The sequence below is a fragment of the Pelodiscus sinensis genome, chromosome 5, assembly GCF_052426305.1.
Source record: "Pelodiscus sinensis isolate ZL-2025 chromosome 5, ASM5242630v1, whole genome shotgun sequence".
Lineage (NCBI taxonomy): Eukaryota > Metazoa > Chordata > Testudines > Trionychidae > Pelodiscus > Pelodiscus sinensis.
The window spans coordinates 135,973,303-135,992,500 of record NC_143056.1 but is presented as its reverse complement, the minus strand read 5'-3'; the positions used below and the strand labels follow the sequence as shown (position 1 = coordinate 135,992,500).

The 19,198-nt window shown below is 74.5% G+C and overlaps 2 protein-coding genes across 9 annotated transcripts in view; one reads left to right on the top strand and one right to left on the bottom strand.

Moving 5' to 3' along the window:
* Positions 1-2,380: 2,380 nt before the first annotated feature.
* On the top strand, positions 2,381-4,924 carry LOC142825849 (arylamine N-acetyltransferase 2-like). The gene is given in 3 exon segments (XM_075917940.2): positions 2,381-2,486; positions 3,866-4,131; positions 4,134-4,924. Coding segments are annotated over 2 exon segments (1,056 nt in total). The 5' UTR covers positions 2,381-2,486; position 3,866.
* NFATC2IP (nuclear factor of activated T cells 2 interacting protein) overlaps positions 4,789-19,198 on the bottom strand; it is a 36,556-nt gene continuing 22,146 nt past the window's right edge. Inside the window, exons 4-10 of one of the 8 annotated variants that reach the window (XM_089778794.1) lie at positions 18,572-18,692; positions 18,292-18,363; positions 17,902-18,082; positions 17,643-17,787; positions 6,169-6,284; positions 5,914-6,060; positions 4,789-5,398 (exon numbers count right to left, since the gene is read on the bottom strand). In XM_089778794.1, coding sequence (XP_089634920.1) covers positions 5,387-5,398; positions 5,914-6,060; positions 6,169-6,284; positions 17,643-17,787; positions 17,902-18,082; positions 18,292-18,363; positions 18,572-18,692 — 794 coding nt within the window. In that variant the 3' untranslated portion in view covers positions 4,789-5,386. The other 7 variants (XM_089778791.1, XM_089778792.1, XM_089778795.1 and 4 more) reach the window with 7 other exon arrangements.

The window sequence follows — 19,198 nt, the reverse complement described above, 5'->3', positions numbered from 1 at the left end:
CACACCAACACACCTACACAGACACACCTACACACACCTACATAGCCACCCACACCCACACACCTACACAAACACAGCCACACACACACACCTACACACACACACAGCCACACACACACAGACAGACACAGACACACTGCTACAGGCACACATGCAGACACACTGCCACAACCACACACACACAGACACACACACAGACACACCCACAGACACACTGCCACAGCCACACACACAGACACACAAACAGACACACCTACACACACCTACACAGCCACACCCACACCCACAGAAACACCCACACACAGACACAGCCACACATACACACACACACAGACACATCCACACACCTACACAGCCACACACACACACAGACACCCACACCCACACCCACACACAGACACACACACACACACACACAGACACACAGCGCCACACACAGCCACACACACACCTACACAGCCACACACACACACACACTGCCACACCCACACACCCACACACCTACACAGCCACACACACACACAGCCACGCCCACACACCCACACCCACACACAGCCACACACACACCCACAGAAACACCCACACAGCCACACACACACACACAGAAACACCCACACTGCCACACCCACACACCTAAACAGCCACAGACACACACACACACACACACAGAAACACCCACACACCAACACAGCCACACACACACACACACACACAGAAACACCCACACACCAACACAGCCACACACACACACACACACAGAAACACCCACATATCCATACACTGTCAGAAAGACACACACACACACACACACTGTGCCTGTGTGTGGGAGCTGGGTGGTGTCTGTCTGTCTGTACCCCGGGGGAGGGTGGGGAGTGAGGAGAATTACAAGGTGCTTCTGCGCTGTGAATTCACTGGAGGATGGGGGTGTCTGTGTGTCTGTCCGGGGGGGGGGTTACCAGACGCTCCCGTGCTGTGACTCACTGGGGGGGTGTCCGTGTGTCTGTCCGGGGGGTGTCTGTCCGGGGGGGTTACCAGACGCTCCCGTGCTGTGACTCACTGGGGGGGGTGTCCGTGTGTCTGTCCGGGGGGGGTGTCTGTCCGGGGGGGTGTCTGTCCGGGGGGGTTACCAGACGCTCCCGTGCTGTGACTCACTGGGGGGGTGTCCGTGTGTCTGTCCGGGGGGGTGTCTGTCCGGGGGGGTTACCAGGCGCTCCCGTGCTGTGACTCACGGGGGGGGGGGTGTCCGTGTGTCAGTCCGGGGAGTGTCTGTCCGGGGGGGGGTTACCAGGCGCTCCCGTGCTGTGACTCACTGGGGGGGTGTCCGTGTGTCTGTCCGGGGGGGGGTGTCTGTCCGGGGGGGTTACCAGGCGCTCCCGTGCTGTGACTCACTGGGGGGGTGTCCGTGTGTCTGTCCGGGGGGGTGTCTGTCCGGGGGGGTTACCAGGCGCTCCCGTGCTGTGACTCACTGGGGGGTGTCCGTGTGTCTGTCCGGGGGGGTGTCTGTCCGGGGGGGTTACCAGGCGCTCCCGTGCTGTGACTCACTGGGGGGTGTCCGTGTGTCTGTCCGGGGGGGGTGTCTGTCCGGGGGGGGGGTTACCAGGCGCTCCCGTGCTGTGACTCACTGGGGGGGTGTCCGTGTGTCTGTCCGGGGGGGTGTCTGTCCGGGGGGGTTACCAGACGCTCCCGTGCTGTGACTCACTGGGGGGGGGGGGTGTCCGTGTGTCTGTCCGGGGGGGTTACCAGGCGCTCCCGTGCTGTGACTCACTGGGGGGGTGTCTGTCCGGGGGGGGTTACCAGGCGCTCCCGTGCTGTGACTCACTGGGGGGGTGTCCGTGTGTCTGTCCGGGGGGTGTCTGTCCGGGGGGGTTACCAGGCGCTCCCGTGCTGTGACTCACTGGGGGGTGTCCGTGTGTCTGTCCGGGGGGGTGTCTGTCCGGGGGGGTTACCAGACGCTCCCGTGCTGTGACTCACTGGGGGGGGTGTCCGTCCAGGGGGGGGTTACCAGGCGCTCCCGTGCTGTGACTCACTGGGGGGGTGTCCGTGTGTCTGTCCGGAGGGGTGTCTGTCCGGGGGGGGGTTACCAGACGCTCCCGTGCTGTGACTCACTGGGGGGGGGGGGTGTCCGTGTGTCTGTCCGGGGGGGTTACCAGGCGCTCCCGTGCTGTGACTCACTGGGGGGGTGTCCGTGTGTCTGTCCGGGGGGGTTACCAGGCGCTCCCGTGCTGTGACTCACTGGGGGGGTGTCCGTGTGTCTGTCCGGGGGGGGTTACCAGGCGCTCCCGTGCTGTGACTCACTGGGGGGGTGTCCGTGTGTCTGTCCGGGGGGGTTACCAGGCGCTCCCGTGCTGTGACTCACTCCAGAGCGATCGCCGCCCTGCCCAGGATGAGGCGGGGCCCAGAGCTCGGCCCGGCCTGCGAAAGCGAGGGCCGGGCTGCGCAGCTGGGAGCGATGAGCTCTGCACTCGGGACGGAGGTCGCCTCGGCCGGTACAGACCCTGGGCTCGCTCCAGATTTGGGATGGGAGCAGGGTGCAGGGGTTAGAGCAGGAGGCGGCTCCGAGCCAGGGCCCCAGGGGGGGAGCGGGGTGCAGGGGTTAGAGCAGGAGGCGGCTCCGAGCCAGGGCCCCGGGGGGGAGCGGGGTGCAGTGGTTAGAGCAGGAGGCGGCTCCGAGCCAGGGCCCCAGGGGGGAGCGGGGTGCAGTGGTTAAAGCAGGAGGCGGCTCCGAGCCAGGGCCCCGGGGGGGGGAGCAGGGTGCAGGGGTTAGAGCAGGAGGCGGCTCCGAGCCAGGGCCCCAGGGGGGGAGCGGGGTGCAGTGGTTAGAGCAGGAGGCGGCTCAGAGCCAGGGCCCCAGGGGGGGAGCAGGGTGCAGTGGTTAGAGCAGGAGGCGGCTCCGAGCCAGGGCCCGGGGGGGGAGCGGGGTGCACTCAGAGCAGGAGACGGCTCAGAGCCAGGGCCCGGGGGGGGAGCGGGGTGCAGGGGTTAGAGCAGGAGGCGGCTCAGAGCCAGGGCCCCGGGGGGGGGAGCGGGGTGCACTGGTTAGAGCAGGAGGCGGCTCAGAGCCAGGGCCCCGGGGGGAGCGGGGTGCACGGGTTAGAGCAGGAGGCGGCTCCGAGCCAGGGCCCCAGGGGGGGAGCGGGGTGCAGGGGTTAGAGCAGGAGGCGGCTCCGAGCCAGGGCCCCAGGGGGGGAGCAGGGTGCAGGGGTTAGAGCAGGAGGCGGCTCCGAGCCAGGGCCCCAGGAGGGGAGCGGGGTGCAGTGGTTAGAGCAGGAGGCGGCTCCGAGCCAGGGCCCCAGGGGGGAGCGGGGTGCAGTGGTTAGAGCAGGAGGCGGCTCCGAGCCAGGGCCCCGGGGGGGGAGCGGGGTGCAGGGGTTAGAGCAGGAGGCAGCTCTGAGCCAGGGCCCCGGGGGGGAGCGGGGTGCACTGGTTAGAGCAGGAGGCGGCTCAGAGCCAGGGCCGCAGGGGGGGAGCAGGGTGCAGTGGTTAGAGCAGGAGGCGGCTCCGAGCCAGGGCCCCGGGGGGGAGCAGGGTGCAGTGGTTAGAGCAGGAGGCGGCTCCGAGCCAGGGCCCCGGGGGGAGCGGGGTGCAGGGGTTAGAGCAGGAGGCGGCTCCAAGCCAGGGCCCCGGGGGGGAGCGGGGTGCAGGGGTTAGAGCAGGAGGCGGCTCTGAGCCAGGGCCCCGGGGGGGAGCGGGGTGCACTCGTTAGAGCAGGAGGCGGCTACGAGCCAGGGCCCCGGGGGGGGGGGGGGGAGCGGGGTGCAGTGGTTAGAGCAGGAGGCAGCTCCGAGCCCTCTGGGTGCTCTGTTCCTCTGGGGGGGCGTGGATGGCCGGGAGCCCCAGGTCACTTGCTCACAGCCGCTCCCCCCAGGATGGAGCTGGGCGCCTATCTGTGCCGGATCGGCTACCAGGACCCGAGGGAGCCCACCCTGGAGACGCTGCTGGCGGTGCCCTTCGAGAGCCTGAGCGTGCACTGCGGGGAGCCCATCACCCTGGCGCTGCCCCTGCTCTACGACAAGATCGTGCGGCGGCACCGCAGCGGCTTCTGCTACGAGATCAACGGGCTCTTCCTGTGGCTGCTGCGGGTGCTGGGCTTCTGCGCAGCCGGGCTGGCAGGCCGCGTGCGCAACCGTTTCACCGGCCCCGCGACCACCTGCTGCTGCTGGTCCGCCTGGGCGCCCGGCGCTTCCTGTGTGACGTGGGCTTTGGCGAGGGCTTCCTGGAGCCCCTGCGGCTGGAGCCGGGCCTGGAGCAGGCGCAGGAGGGCGGCACCTTCTGGCTGGGGCTGGCGGGGGGCGTGTGGGCGCTGGAGCGGCGGGAGGGGCCCGGCGAGCCGGGGCGGACGCTCTACACCTTCACGCTGGAGGAGCGGGAGCTGGCCGACTTCGCCGCCATGTGCCAGTACCACCAGCGCTCGCCCAGCTCCGTCTTCGCCTGCAAGTCCTTCTGCAGCCTGCCCCAGCCGGGCGGCGGGCGCCTGACCTACATGGGCTGGCGTCTCATCGCCACGCAGGGCCGCGAGCGCCCCGAGACTGCCCTGCAGGCCCACGAGATCCCTGCCCTGCTGCAGCGCCTCTTCGGCACCCAGGGACCAAGACGTCCAGCTCCCGCCCCACTGCCCCCGTGCCGCCCCTCTGAGCACGCTGCAGTGGCACCAGGGGGAGGGGACGCTGGCCTCCTGGCTGGCTCCGGTAGCATCAGTGGGTCTGCGCCTGGGAGCTGGGGGGCAGGTCCCTGTACTGCCTGGCCCAGAGGCCCCCCCCCCCCCACCCACAAAGGGCCAGAGGCTCAGGGCACATGGCTGCATTTCTTTATTCAGTCCAGACCTGCTTCCCCCCCAGGCACCCCGGCACACAAGGGGGGGAGGCTCAGCCATGCCCACTGGCTCCATGGCAGCAGCAGGCTCCGTGCCCAGCGTGTGGGGGACTAGACCCAGGCCTCGAGCAGTCCTGGGGCTCCATGCCCCACGGGGGGGCTCAGCCATAGCAAGCGGTGAGGGGGACGGAGACACACGGAGCAGGCCTCAGCCTGGGCCTCACTGACGCTGTCAGACTGTAGCCAGCTTGGGGGGGATGGAAGAGACACTGGGGGGGGGGGCCTAGGCCCAGGCCTCGCTGACGTCGTCGGGCTCCGTGCCCAGTGGGGGGGGGGGGGGGGGCCTAGGCCCAGGCCTCGCTGACGTCGTCGGGCTCCGTGCCCAGCTGGGGGGGGGGGGGCCCTAGGCCCAGGCCTCGATGACGTCGTCGGGCTCCGTGCCCAGCTGGGGGGGGGGGGGGGCCCTAGGCCCAGGCCTCGATGACGTCGTCGGGCTCCGTGCCCAGTGGGGGGGGGGGCCTAGGCCCAGGCCTCGCTGACGTCGTCGGGCTCCGTGCCCAGTGGGGGGGGGGGGGGCCTAGGCCCAGGCCTCGATGACGTCGTCGGGCTCCGTGCCCAGCTGGGGGGGGGGGGGGCCCTAGGCCCAGGCCTCGATGACGTCGTCGGGCTCCGTGCCCAGTGGGGGGAGGGGGGCCTAGGCCCAGGCCTCGATGACGTCGTCGGGCTCCGTGCCCAGTGGGGGGAGGGGGGCCTAGGCCCAGGCCTCGCTGACGTCGTCGGGCTCCGTGCCCAGTGGGGGGGGGGGGCCTAGGCCCAGGCCTCGCTGACGTCGTCGGGCTCCGTGCCCAGTGGGGGGGGGGGGGCCTAGGCCCAGGCCTCGATGACGTCGTCGGGCTCCGTGCCCAGTGGGGGGGGGGGCCTAGGCCCAGGCCTCGATGACGTCGTCGGGCTCCGTGCCCAGTGGGGGGGGGGGGCCTAGGCCCAGGCCTCGCTGACGTCGTCGGGCTCCGTGCCCAGTGGGGGGGGGGGGGCCTAGGCCCAGGCCTCGATGACGTCGTGGGGCTCCATGCCCAGCTGGAGGGGGGGGGGGCCCTAGGCCCAGGCCTCGATGACGTCGTCGGGCTCCATGCCCAGCTGCTCGGGCGTGCGGGTTCCCGCCAGGCGCTGCCCGTCGAAGAAGAAGCGGAGCTGCCGGCCGCGCAGCCCCATGGCCTGCTGGTACCGCTCCATCAGCCCGTGCAGCGGCTCCGCCTGCCGGGACACAGCCAACAGCTCCGTGCCAGGGCCATGCAGCCCCCCAGCGCCCCAGGGAGCGCGCCCCGCCCCCCGACCCGGGACCCGCTGCAGGCACCCCCTTACCCTGGGCACGGTGAGCGTGAGCTGAGAGTCCTTCTCCTGGCCTCGCACCGTCAGCCGCAGCTCCCCGGGGCCCGGCCTGGCCCCCGGCTCCCCCGCCGCCACGTCCACCACGCAGTCTGCAGGGGACAGCGAGGGGCGGGCAGCTGGGGCGCTCCAGCAGAGACGGGGCGCTGGCAGGGACCCCACCGCCCCTGGCCAGCCCACCAGTCCCCGAGCCCCTCCATCCCCCAGCCCCGACTGTCCCACCTTGCAGGGACTTGGAGACTGTGGCGCGACCCGGGGCCCCTACGCGGTGAGGTGTGAGGGGCGCGGCGGGGGGGTCTGCTCTGCGACCCGGGGCCCCTGCGCGGTGAGGTGTGTGGGGCGCGGCGGGGGGTCTGCTCTGTGACCCGGGGCCCCTGCGCGGTGACGTCTGAGGGGCGCGGCGGGGGGCTGTCTGCTCTGTGACCCGGGGCCCCTGCGCGGTGAGGTGTGTGGGGCGCGGCGGGGGGGTCTGCGCTGTGACCCGGGGCCCCTGCGCGGTGAGGTGTGTGGGGCGCGGCGGGGGGCTGTCTGCTCTGTGACCCGGGGCCCCTGCGCGGTGAGGTGTGTGGGGCGCGGCGGGGGGGTCTGCTCTGCGACCCGGGGCCCCTGCGCGGTGAGGTGTGTGGGGTGCGGCGGGGGGGTCTGCTCTGCGACCCGGGGCCCCTGCGCGGTGAGGTGTGTGGGGCGCGGCGGGGGGGTCTGCTCTGTGACCCGGGGCCCCTGCGCGGTGAGGTGTGAGGGGCGCGGCGGGGGGGTCTGCTCTGTGACCGGGGCCCCTGCGCGGTGAGGTGTGTGGGGCGCGGTGGGGGGGTCTGCTCTGTGACCCGGGGCCCCTGCGGGGTGAGGTGTGAGGGGCGCGGCGGGGGGCTGTCTGCTCTGCGACCCGGGGCCCCTGCGCGGTGAGGTGTGTGGGGCGCGGCGGGGGGGTCTGCTCTGTGACCCGGGGCCCCTGCGTGGTGAGGTGTGTGGGGCGTGGCGGGGGGGTCTGCTCTGCGACCCGGGGTCCCTGCGCGGTGAGGTGTGTGGGGCGCGGCGGGGGGCTGTCTGCTCTGTGACCCGGGGCCCCTGCGCGGTGAGGTGTGAGGGGCGCGGCGGGGGGGTCTGCTCTGTGACCCGGGGCCCCTGCGCGGTGAGGTGTGAGGGGCGCGGTGTGGGGCTGTCTGCTCTGTGACCCGGGGCCCCTGCGCGGTGAGGTGTGAGGGGCGCGGCGGGGGGGTCTGCTCTGTGACCCGGGGCCCCTGCGCGGTGAGGTGTGAGGGGCGCGGCGGGGGGGTCTGCTCTGTGACCCGGGGCCCCTGCGCGGTGAGGTGTGTGGGGCGCGGCGGGGGGCTGTCTGCTCTGTGACCCGGGGCCCCTGCGCGGTGAGGTGTGAGGGGCGCGGCGGGGGGGTCTGCTCTGTGACCCGGGGCCCCTGCGCGGTGAGGTGTGTGGGGCGTGGCGGGGGGCTGTCTGCTCTGTGACCCGGAGCCCCTGCGCGGTGAGGTGTGTGGGGCACGGCGGGGGGCTGTCTGCTCTGTACCCCGGGGCCCCTGCGCGGTGAGGTGTGAGGGGCGCGGCGGGGGGCTGTCTGCTCTGTACCCCGGGGCCCCTGCGCGGTGAGGTGTGAGGGGCGCGGCGGGGGGCTGTCTGCTCTGTACCCCGGGGCCCCTGCGCGGTGAGGTGTGTGGGGCGCGGCGGGGGGCTGTCTGCTCTGTGACCCGGGGCCCCTGCGCGGTGAGGTGTGTGGGGCGTGGCGGGGGGCTGTCTGCTCTGGGACCCGGGGCCCCTGCGCGGTGAGGTGTGAGGGGCGCGGCGGGGGGGTCTGCTCTGGGACCCGGGGCCCCTGCGCGGTGAGGTGTGAGGGGTGCGGCGGGGCTGTCTGCTCTGCGACCCGGGGCCCCTGCGCGGTGAGGTGTGAGGGGCGCGGCGGGGGGGTCTGCTCTGTGACCCGGGGCCCCTGCGCGGTGAGGTGTGTGGGGCGTGGCGGGGGGCTGTCTGCTCTGTGACCCGGAGCCCCTGCGCGGTGAGGTGTGTGGGGCACGGCGGGGGGCTGTCTGCTCTGTACCCCGGGGCCCCTGCGCGGTGAGGTGTGAGGGGCGCGGCGGGGGGCTGTCTGCTCTGTACCCCGGGGCCCCTGCGCGGTGAGGTGTGAGGGGCGCGGCGGGGGGCTGTCTGCTCTGTACCCCGGGGCCCCTGCGCGGTGAGGTGTGTGGGGCGCGGCGGGGGGCTGTCTGCTCTGTGACCCGGGGCCCCTGCGCGGTGAGGTGTGTGGGGCGTGGCGGGGGGCTGTCTGCTCTGGGACCCGGGGCCCCTGCGCGGTGAGGTGTGAGGGGCGCGGCGGGGGGGTCTGCTCTGGGACCCGGGGCCCCTGCGCGGTGAGGTGTGAGGGGTGCGGCGGGGCTGTCTGCTCTGCGACCCGGGGCCCCTGCGCGGTGAGGTGTGTGGGGCGCGGCGGGGGGGTCTGCTCTGTGACCCGGGGCCCCTGCGCGGTGAGGTGTGTGGGGCGCGGCGGGGGGGTCTGCTCTGTGACCCGGGGCCCCTGCGCGGTGAGGTGTGAGGGGCGCGGTGTGGGGCTGTCTGCTCTGTGACCCGGGGCCCCTGCGCGGTGAGGTGTGAGGGGCGCGGCGGGGGGCTGTCTGCTCTGTGACCCGGGGCCCCTGCGCGGTGAGGTGTGAGGGGTGCGGCGGGGCTGTCTGCTCTGTGACCCGGGGCCCCTGCGCGGTGAGGTGTGTGGGGCGCGGCGGGGGGCTGTCTGCTCTGTGACCCGGGGCCTCTGCGCGGTGAGGTGTGAGGGGTGCGGCGGGGCTGTCTGCTCTGTGACCCGGGGCCCCTGCGCGGTGAGGTGTGTGGGGCGCGGGGGGGGGGTCTGCTCTGTGACCCGGGCCCCTGCGCGGTGAGGTGTGTGGGGCGCGGCGGGGGGCTGTCTGCTCTGTGACCCGGGGCCCCTGCGCGGTGAGGTGTGTGGGGCGCGGCGGGGGGGTCTGCTCTGTGACCCGGGGCCCCTGCGCGGTGAGGTGTGTGGGGCGCGGCGGGGGGGTCTGCTCTGTGACCCGGGGCCCCTGCGCGGTGAGGTGTGAGGGGCGCGGCGGGGGGCTGTCTGCTCTGTGACCCGGGGCCCCTGCGCGGTGAGGTGTGTGGGGCGTGGCGGGGGGGTCTGCTCTGTGACCCAGGGCCCCTGCGCGGTGAGGTGTGAGGGGCGCGGCGGGGGGCTGTCTGCTCTGCGACCCGGGGCCCCTGCGCGGTGAGGTGTGAGGGGCGCGGCGGGGGGCTGTCTGCTCTGTGACCCGGGGCCCCTGCGCGGTGAGGTGTGAGGGGCGCGGCGGGGGGCTGTCTGCTCTGTGACCCGGGGCCCCTGCGCGGTGAGGTGTGTGGGGTGCGGCGGGGGGCTGTCTGCTCTGTGACCCGGGGCCCCTGCGCGGTGAGGTGTGAGGGGCGCGGCGGGGGGCTGTCTGCTCTGCGACCCGGGGCCCCTGCGCGGTGAGGTGTGTGGGGCGCGGCGGGGGGTCTGCTCTGTGACCCGGGGCCCCTGCGCGGTGAGGTGTGTGGGGCGCGGCGGGGGGCTGTCTGCTCTGTGACCCGGGGCCCCTGCGCGGTGAGGTGTGAGGGGCGCGGCGGGGGGCTGTCTGCTCTGTGACCCGGGGCCCCTGCGCGGTGAGGTGTGTGGGGCGCGGTGGGGGGCTGTCTGATCTGCGACCCGGGGCCCCTGCGCGGTGAGGTGTGAGGGGCGCGGTGTGGGGCTGTCTGCTCTGCGACCCGGGGCCCCTGCGCGGTGAGGTGTGAGGGGCGCGGCTGAGGGCTGTCTGCTCTGTGACCCGGGGCCCCTGCGCGGTGAGGTGTGTGGGGCGCGGCGGGGGGGGTCTGCTCTGTGACCCGGGGCCCCTGCGCGGTGAGGTGTGAGGGGCGCGGCGGGGGGCTGTCTGCTCTGTGACCCGGGGCCCCTGCGCGGTGAGGTGTGAGGGGCGCGGCGGGGGGCTGTCTGCTCTGTGACCCGGGGCCCCTGCGCGGTGAGGTGTGTGGGGCGTGGCGGGGGGGTCTGCTCTGTGACCCGGGGCCCCTGCGCGGTGAGGTGTGAGGGGCGCGGCGGGGGGCTGTCTGCTCTGCGACCCGGGGCCCCTGCGCGGTGAGGTGTGAGGGGCGCGGCGGGGGGCTGTCCGCTCTGTGACCCGGGGCCCCTGCGCGGTGAGGTGTGAGGGGCGCGGCGGGGGGCTGTCTGCTCTGTGACCCGGGGCCCCTGCGCGGTGAGGTGTGTGGGGTGCGGCGGGGGGCTGTCTGCTCTGCGACCCGGGGCCCCTGCGCGGTGAGGTGTGTGGGGCGCGGCGGGGGGGTCTGCTCTGTGACCCGGGGCCCCTGCGCGGTGAGGTGTGTGGGGCGCGGCGGGGGGCTGTCTGCTCTGTGACCCGGGGCCCCTGCGCGGTGAGGTGTGTGGGGCGCGGTGGGGGGCTGTCTGCTCTGTGACCCGGGGCCCCTGCGCGGTGAGGTGTGTGGGGCGCGGTGGGGGGCTGTCTGATCTGCGACCCGGGGCCCCTGCGCGGTGAGGTGTGAGGGGCGCGGTGTGGGGCTGTCTGCTCTGCGACCCGGGGCCCCTGCGCGGTGAGGTGTGAGGGGCGCGGCTGAGGGCTGTCTGCTCTGTGACCCGGGGCCCCTGCGCGGTGAGGTGTGAGGGGCGCGGCGGGGGGGTCTGCTCTGTGACCCGGGGCCCCTGCGCGGTGAGGTGTGAGGGGCGCGGTGTGGGGCTGTCTGCTCTGTGACCCGGGGCCCCTGCGCGGTGAGGTGTGAGGGGCGCGGTGTGGGGCTGTCTGCTCTGTGACCCGGGGCCCCTGCGCGGTGAGGTGTGAGGGGCGCGGCGGGGGGCTGTCTGCTCTGTGACCCGGGGCCCCTGCGCGGTGAGGTGTGAGGGGTGCGGCGGGGGGGTCTGCTCTGCGACCTGGGGCCCCTGCGCGGTGAGGTGTGTGGGGTGCGGCGGGGCTGTCTGCTCTGTGACCCGGGGCCCCTGGCGGTGAGGTGTGTGGGGCGCGGCGGGGGGGTCTGCTCTGTGACCCGGGGCCCCTGCGCGGTGAGGTGTGTGGGGCGCGGCGGGGGGCTGTCTGCTCTGTGACCCGGGGCCCCTGCGCGGTGAGGTGTGTGGGGCGCGGCGGGGGGCTGTCTGCTCTGTGACCCGGGGCCCCTGCGCGGTGAGGTGTGAGGGGCGCGGCGGGGGGGTCTGCTCTGTGACCCGGGCCCCTGCGCGGTGAGGTGTGTGGGGCGCGGCGGGGGGGTCTGCTGTGTGACCCGGGGCCCCTGCGCGGTGAGGTGTGTGGGGCGCGGCGGGGGGCTGTCTGCTCTGTGACCCGGGGCCTCTGCGCGGTGAGGTGTGAGGGGTGCGGCGGGGCTGTCTGCTCTGTGACCCGGGGCCCCTGCGCGGTGAGGTGTGTGGGGCGCGGCGGGGGGGGTCTGCTCTGTGACCCGGGGCCCCTGCACGGTGAGGTGTGTGGGGCGCGGCGGGGGGCTGTCTGCTCTGTGACCCGGGGCCCCTGCGCGGTGAGGTGTGTGGGGCGCGGCGGGGGGGTCTGCTCTGTGACCCGGGGCCCCTGCGCGGTGAGGTGTGTGGGGCGCGGCGGGGGGCTGTCTGCTCTGTGACCCGGGGCCCCTGCGCGGTGAGGTGTGTGGGGCGCGGCGGGGGGCTGTCTGCTCTGTGACCCGGGGCCCCTGCGCGGTGAGGTGTGTGGGGCGCGGTGGGGGGCTGTCTGCTCTGTGACCCGGGGCCCCTGCGCGGTGAGGTGTGAGGGGCGCGGCGGGGGGCTCTCTGATCTGCGACCCGGGGCCCCTGCGCGGTGAGGTGTGAGGGGCGCGGTGTGGGGCTGTCTGCTCTGTGACCCGGGGCCCCTGCGCGGTGAGGTGTGTGGGGCGCAGCGGGGGGGGTCTGCTCTGTGACCCTGGGCCCCTGCGCGGTGAGGTGTGTGGGGCGCGGCGGGGGGCTGTCTGCTCTGTGACCCGGGGCCCCTGCGCGGTGAGGTGTGTGGGGCGCGGCGGGGGGGGTCTGCTCTGTGACCCGGGGCCCCTGCGCGGTGAGGTGTGAGGGGCGCGGCGGGGGGGTCTGCTCTGTGACCCGGGGCCCCTGCGCGGTGAGGTGTGAGGGGCGCGGTGGGGGGCTGTCTGCTCTGTGACCCGGGCCCCTGCGCGGTGAGGTGTGAGGGGCGCGGCGGGGGGCTGTCTGCTCTGTGACCCGGGGCCCCTGCGCGGTGAGGTGTGAGGGGCGCGGCGGGGGGCTGTCTGCTCTGTGACCCGGGGCCCCTGCGCGGTGAGGTGTGAGGGGCGCGGCGGGGGGCTGTCTGCTCTGTGACCCGGGGCCCCTGCGCGGTGAGGTGTGAGGGGCGCGGTGGGGGGCTGTCTGCTCTGTGACCCGGGGCCCCTGCGCGGTGAGGTGTGAGGGGCGCGGCGGGGGGCTGTCTGCTCTGTGACCCGGGGCCCCTGCGCGGTGAGATGTGAGGGGCGCGGCGGGGGGGTCTGCTCTGTGACCCGGGGCCCCTGCGCGGTGAGGTGTGTGGGGTGCGGCGGGGGGCTGTCTGCTCTGCGACCCGGGGCCCCTGCGCGGTGAGGTGTGAGGGGCGCGGCGGGGGGCTGTCTGCTCTGCGACCCGGGGCCCCTGCGCGGTGAGGTGTGAGGGGCGCGGCGGGGGGGTCTGCTCTGTGACCCGGGGCCCCTGCGCGGTGAGGTGTGAGGGGCGCGGCGGGGGGCTGTCTGCTCTGCGACCCGGGGCCCCTGCGCGGTGAGGTGTGAGGGGCGCGGCGGGGGGGTCTGCTCTGTGACCCGGGGCCCCTGCGCGGTGAGGTGTGAGGGGCGCGGCGGAGGGGTCTGCTCTGTGACCCGGGGCCCCTGCGCGGTGAGGTGTGAGGGGCGCGGCGGGGGGGTCTGCTCTGTGACCCGGGGCCCCTGCGCGGTGAGGTGTGTGGGGTGCGGCGGGGCTGTCTGCTCTGTGACCCGGGGCCCCTGCGCGGTGAGGTGTGAGGGGCGCGGCGGGGGGGTCTGCTCTGTGACCCGGGGCCCCTGCGCGGTGAGGTGTGTGGGGCGCGGCGGGGGGCTGTCTGCTCTGTGACCCGGGGCCCCTGCGCGGTGAGGTGTGAGGGGCGCGGCGGGGGGGTCTGCTCTGTGACCCGGGGCCCCTGCGCGGTGAGGTGTGAGGGGCGCGGCGGGGGGCTGTCTGCTGTGTGACCCGGGGCCCCTGCGCGGTGAGGTGTGAGGGGCGCGGCGGGGGGGTCTGCTCTGTGACCCGGGGCCCCTGCGCGGTGAGGTGTGAGGGGCGCGGCGGGGGGGTCTGCTCTGTGACCCGGGGCCCCTGCGCGGTGAGGTGTGAGGGGCGCGGTGTGGGGCTGTCTGCTCTGTGACCCGGGCCCCTGCGCGGTGAGGTGTGAGGGGCGCGGCGGGGGGGTCTGCTCTGTGACCCGGGGCCCCTGCGCGGTGAGGTGTGTGGGGCGCGGCGGGGGGGTCTGCTGTGTGACCCGGGGTCCCTGCGCGGTGAGGTGTGTGGGGCGCGGCGGGGGGTCTGCTGTGTGACCCGGGGCCCCTGTGCGGTGAGGTGTGAGGGGCGCGGCGGGGGGCTGTCTGCTCTGCGACCCGGGGCCCCTGCGCGGTGAGGTGTGTGGGGCGCGGCGGGGGGGTCTGCTGTGTGACCCGGGGCCCCTGCGCGGTGAGGTGTGAGGGGCGCGGCGGGGGGGTCTGCTCTGTGACCCGGGGCCCCTGCGCGGTGAGGTGTGTGGGGCGCGGCGGGGGGCTGTCTGCTCTGTGACCCGGGGCCCCTGCGCGGTGAGGTGTGAGGGGCGCGGCGGGGGGGTCTGCTCTGTGACCCGGGGCCCCTGCGCGGTGAGGTGTGTGGGGCGCGGCGGGGGGCTGTCTGCTGTGTGACCCGGGGCCCCTGCGCGGTGAGGTGTGAGGGGCGCGGCGGGGGGGTCTGCTCTGTGACCCGGGGCCCCTGCGCGGTGAGGTGTGAGGGGCGCGGCGGGGGGGTCTGCTCTGTGACCCGGGGCCCCTGCGCGGTGAGGTGTGTGGGGTGCGGCGGGGCTGTCTGCTCTGTGACCCGGGGCCCCTGCGCGGTGAGGTGTGAGGGGCGCGGCGGGGGGGTCTGCTCTGTGACCCGGGGCCCCTGCGCGGTGAGGTGTGTGGGGCGCGGCGGGGGGCTGTCTGCTCTGTGACCCGGGGCCCCTGCGCGGTGAGGTGTGTGGGGCGCGGCGGGGGGTCTGCTCTGTGACCCGGGGCCCTGCGCGGTGAGGTGTGAGGGGCGCGGCGGGGGGGTCTGCTCTGTGACCCGGGGCCCCTGCGCGGTGAGGTGTGAGGGGCGCGGCGGGGGGGTCTGCTCTGTGACCCGGGGCCCCTGCGCGGTGAGGTGTGAGGGGCGCGGCGGGGGGGTCTGCTCTGTGACCCGGGGCCCCTGCGCGGTGAGGTGTGTGGGGCGCGGCGGGGGGCTGTCTGCTCTGTGACCGGGGCCCCTGCGCGGTGAGGTGTGTGGGGCGCGGCGGGGGGGTCTGCTCTGGGACCCGGGGCCCCTGCGCGGTGAGGTGTGTGGGGCGCGGCGGGGGGGTCTGCTCTGCGACCCGGGGCCCCTGCGCGGTGAGGTGTGAGGGGCGCGGCAGGGGGGTCTGCTCTGCGACCCGGGGCCCCTGCGCGGTGAGGTGTGTGGGGCGCGGCGGGGGGCTGTCTGCTCTGTGACCCGGGGCCCCTGCGCGGTGAGGTGTGTGGGGCGCGGCGGGGGGGTCTGCTCTGCGACCCGGGGCCCCTGCGCGGTGAGGTGTGAGGGGCGCGGCGGGGGGGTCTGCTCTGTGACCCGGGGCCCCTGCGCGGTGAGGTGTGAGGGGCGCGGCGGGGCTGTCTGCTCTGCGACCCGGGGCCCCTGCGCGGTGAGGTGTGAGGGGTGCGGCGGGGGGGTCTGCTCTGCGACCTGGGGCCCCTGCGCGGTGAGGTGTGTGGGGCGCGGCGGGGGGCTGTCTGCTCTGCGACCCGGGGCCCCTGCGCGGTGAGGTGTGTGGGGCGCGGCGGGGGGCTGTCTGCTCTGCGACCCGGGGCCCCTGCGCGGTGAGGTGTGAGGGGCGCGGCGGGGGGGTCTGCTCTGCGACCCGGGGCCCCTGCGCGGTGAGGTGTGAGGGGCGTGGCGGGGGGGTCTGCTCTGCGACCCGGGGCCCCTGCGCGGTGAGGTGTGTGGGGCGCGGCGGGGGGGGTCTGCTCTGCGACCCGGGGTCCCTGCGCGGTGAGGTGTGAGGGGCGCGGTGTGGGGCTGTCTGCTCTGTGACCGGGGCCCCTGCGCGGTGAGGTGTGTGGGGCGCGGTGTGGGGCTGTCTGCTCTGTGACCCGGGGCCCCTGCGCGGTGAGGTGTGAGGGGCGCGGCGGGGGGGTCTGCTCTGCGACCCGGGGCCCCTGCGCGGTGAGGTGTGAGGGGCGCGGCGGGGGGGGTCTGCTCTGCGACCCGGGGCCCCTGCGCGGTGAGGTGTGTGGGGCGCGGCGGGGGGGTCTGCTCTGCGACCCGGGGCCCCTGCGCGGTGAGGTGTGTGGGGCGCGGCGGGGGGGTCTGCTCTGCGACCCGGGGCCCCTGCGCGGTGAGGTGTGTGGGGCGCGGCGGGGGGGTCTGCGCTGTGACCCGGGGCCCCTGCGCGGTGAGGTGTGTGGGGCACGGCGGGGGGCTGTCTGCTCTGCGACCCGGGGCCCCTGCGCGGTGAGGTGTGAGGGGCGCGGCGGGGGGGTCTGCTCTGTGACCCGGGGCCCCTGCGCGGTGAGGTGTGTGGGGCGCGGCGGGGGGGTCTGCTCTGCGACCCGGGGCCCCTGCGCGGTGAGGTGTGTGGGGCGCGGCGGGGGGCTGTCTGCTCTGTGACCCGGGGCCCCTGCGCGGTGAGGTGTGTGGGGCGCGGCGGGGGGGTCTGCTCTGTGACCCGGGGCCCCTGCGCGGTGAGGTGTGTGGGGTGCGGCGGGGGGGTCTGCTCTGTGACCCGGGGCCCCTGCGCGGTGAGGTGTGTGGGGCGCGGCGGGGGGGTCTGCTCTGTGACCCGGGGCCCCTGCGCGGTGAGGTGTGAGGGGCGCGGCGGGGGGGTCTGCTCTGTGACCCGGGGCCCCTGCGCGGTGAGGTGTGTGGGGCGCGGCGGGGGGGTCTGCTCTGCGACCCGGGGCCCCTGCGCGGTGAGGTGTGTGGGGCGCGGCGGGGGGCTGTCTGCTCTGTGACCCGGGGCCCCTGCGCGGTGAGGTGTGTGGGGCGCGGCGGGGGGTCTGCTCTGTGACCCGGGGCCCCTGCGCGGTGAGGTGTGTGGGGTGCGGCGGGGGGGTCTGCTCTGTGACCCGGGGCCCCTGCGCGGTGAGGTGTGTGGGGCGCGGCGGGGGGTCTGCTCTGTGACCCGGGGCCCCTGCGCGGTGAGGTGTGAGGGGCGCGGCGGGGGGGTCTGCTCTGTGACCCGGGGCCCCTGCGCGGTGAGGTGTGAGGGGCGCGGCGGGGGGGTCTGCTCTGCGACCCGGGGCCCCTGCGCGGTGAGGTGTGTGGGGCGCGGCGGGGGGGTCTGCTCTGCGACCCGGGGCCCCTGCGCGGTGAGGTGTGTGGGGCGCGGCGGGGGGGTCTGCTCTGCGACCCGGGGCCCCTGCGCGGTGAGGTGTGTGGGGCGCGGCGGGGGGGTCTGCTCTGCGACCCGGGGCCCCTGTGCGGTGAGGTGTGTGGGGCGCGGCGGGGGGGTCTGCTCTGCGACCCGGGGCCCCTGCGCGGTGAGGTGTGTGGGGCGCGGCGGGGGGGTCTGCTCTGCGACCCGGGGCCCCTGCGCGGTGAGGTGTGTGGGGCGCGGCGGGGGGGTCTGCTCTGCGACCCGGGGCCCCTGCGCGGTGAGGTGTGTGGGGCGCGGCGGGGGGGTCTGCTCTGCGACCCGGGGCCCCTGGCGGTGAGGTGTGTGGGGCGCGGCGGGGGGGTCTGCTCTGCGACCCGGGGCCCCTGCGCGGTGAGGTGTGTGGGGCGCGGCGGGGGGGTCTGCTCTGCGACCCGGGGCCCCTGTGCTGGGATGGGGGATCCTCACCGACTCTCCCACTTGTGGATTAACCAGACACCCCGGCTCAGCCGCCCAGGGGAGGGAGGGAGGTGGACACCAGGCCGTGGCTGGGAGAGAGTTGGAGGTTCTGCTGGGATCATGGGGGAAGCAGCCTAGGCAAGGGGCTGGGATTTAGGGGCCCAGGCTCCCCCATCTCCAGGCCTGCCCTGGAATCAGATCCCGTCTGGAGAGGCAATAAACTCCCTCTGTTCTACGGGCTGGTGGCGTCTGTCTGTGACATTACGGGGGTGCAGGAGCCCTCACACAGACCAACCAGCCCGGCGCAAAGGGGGTGTCCCAGGCAGCGCCTCAGTTTCCCCCAGACTGCACAGCTGCCCAGGCAGGGAAGGCTGGGGCTTGCTCTCAGGGCAGCCTGGCCCACGGGGGCGTGTGCGTCTGATTCAGAGCACCCAGCCTAAGCACCCGCCCCGGGAGGCCCTGCCCCGTGCTCACCAATGATGTCAGCCACACCCAGGCCTAGCGTCTGGGGGGTGCTGCCGGGGGCCAGCTCCACATCTCGCAGCAGCAGCAGGATCTGCCCTGGACGCACCTGCAGCCTCCGGGCCATGTGCTCCACCACCACCTGCAGGGGCTGCGACTGGCGGGAAAGGGACAGTCAGGCCTAGTGACGGGCAGTTCCACGTCCCCCACAACAGCGTTACCCCCCTCCGGCCCCGCTCCTGGCGGCAGGGATCCCGGGGGCGTCACTCACCGTCTCCATGGCGATGCGGTGGATCTCCGTCCGGCACCGCACCTTGAGCTGCAGCTGCCGGGGCGCCGGAGACGGAGGCGGCTCCACCAGGATCACGTCATCCTCGGGCAGCTCCTCCTGCAGGCTGCGCTGGGCGGCTGAGAGCCACGTGCTCAGCCCCTGCAGCTGGCGGTCCACCTGCCTGGGGGGCCAGCTTGTCAGGGCCCCTGCAACCCCACCTCCCCAGGGGCCGGGCAGCCAGGGCCCCCCAACTCCACCTCCCTGGGGGGGCCAGACACCCCCCGAGGACCTGCCCTTCAATTCCCCCCTCCTGCAGGGCCAGAAATTTGGGCAGAGACCCCCAAGTCCAGTGAACCCCCATCCACAGCCCCGAGGTGGGTAGCCCCTCACCGGCGGGTCCGGCCCCTCTGCAGGCGTGTGGGCCGTGGCGGGGGAGGGGGGGAGGGGGACTTGTCCCGGACCCTGAGAGAGAGAGAGAGAGAGAGAGAGAGAGAGAGAGAGAGGGGGTTAGAGGGGGCCTGGGAAGCTGTGCCCCATAAGTAACCCCCTGGGGACAGTGCCTGATGCCTGAACCCACAGAGCCCAAGCCATGGCCCCATCCCCCCTCATGGAACCCTGGCTGTGACCCTGCCTCTGCTCGGACCCCCATTCTAGCCCACCCCACACCTACGTTCTCGCTGCTCCCAGCTGCGGTGCCTCCTCCAGCCAGTCAGCGCAGGGGTCCTGGGGGAGGCGCGGGGCGTGAGGCCGCTCTGGCCGGGGGGGAGTGTCAGGGCCAACCTCATCCACATCTGCAGGGGAGGGAGAGAACACGAGAACGTGAGAACGGCCAGGCTGGGCCAGACCAACGCCCCGTCCAGTCCAGGGCCCTGTCTGCCCACAGCAGCCAGCGCCACGTGTCCCAGAGGTGGGGGTCACAACAGGGAACCCTCCCCGAATCCCTCCCATCACCCACTCCCAGACAGACAGAGGCCAGGGACACCACCCTGGCTAACAGCCACCGATGGACCGGGCCTCCGATGGACTTATGCAAGTTCCCGCGGAACCGGCCCTCACCCTCACATGGGCACGGACCTCCGCGAGCTTCCCGCGGAACCGGGCCTCACCCTCACACGGGGACGGACCTCCGCGAGCTTCCCGCGGAACCGGGCCTCACCCTCACAGGGGGACGGACCTCCGCGAGCTTCCCAAGGAACCGGGCCTCACCCTCACATGGGCACGGACCTCCGCGAGCTTCCCGCGGAACCGGGCCTCACCCTCACACGGGGACGGACCTTCGCGAGCTTCCCGCGGAACC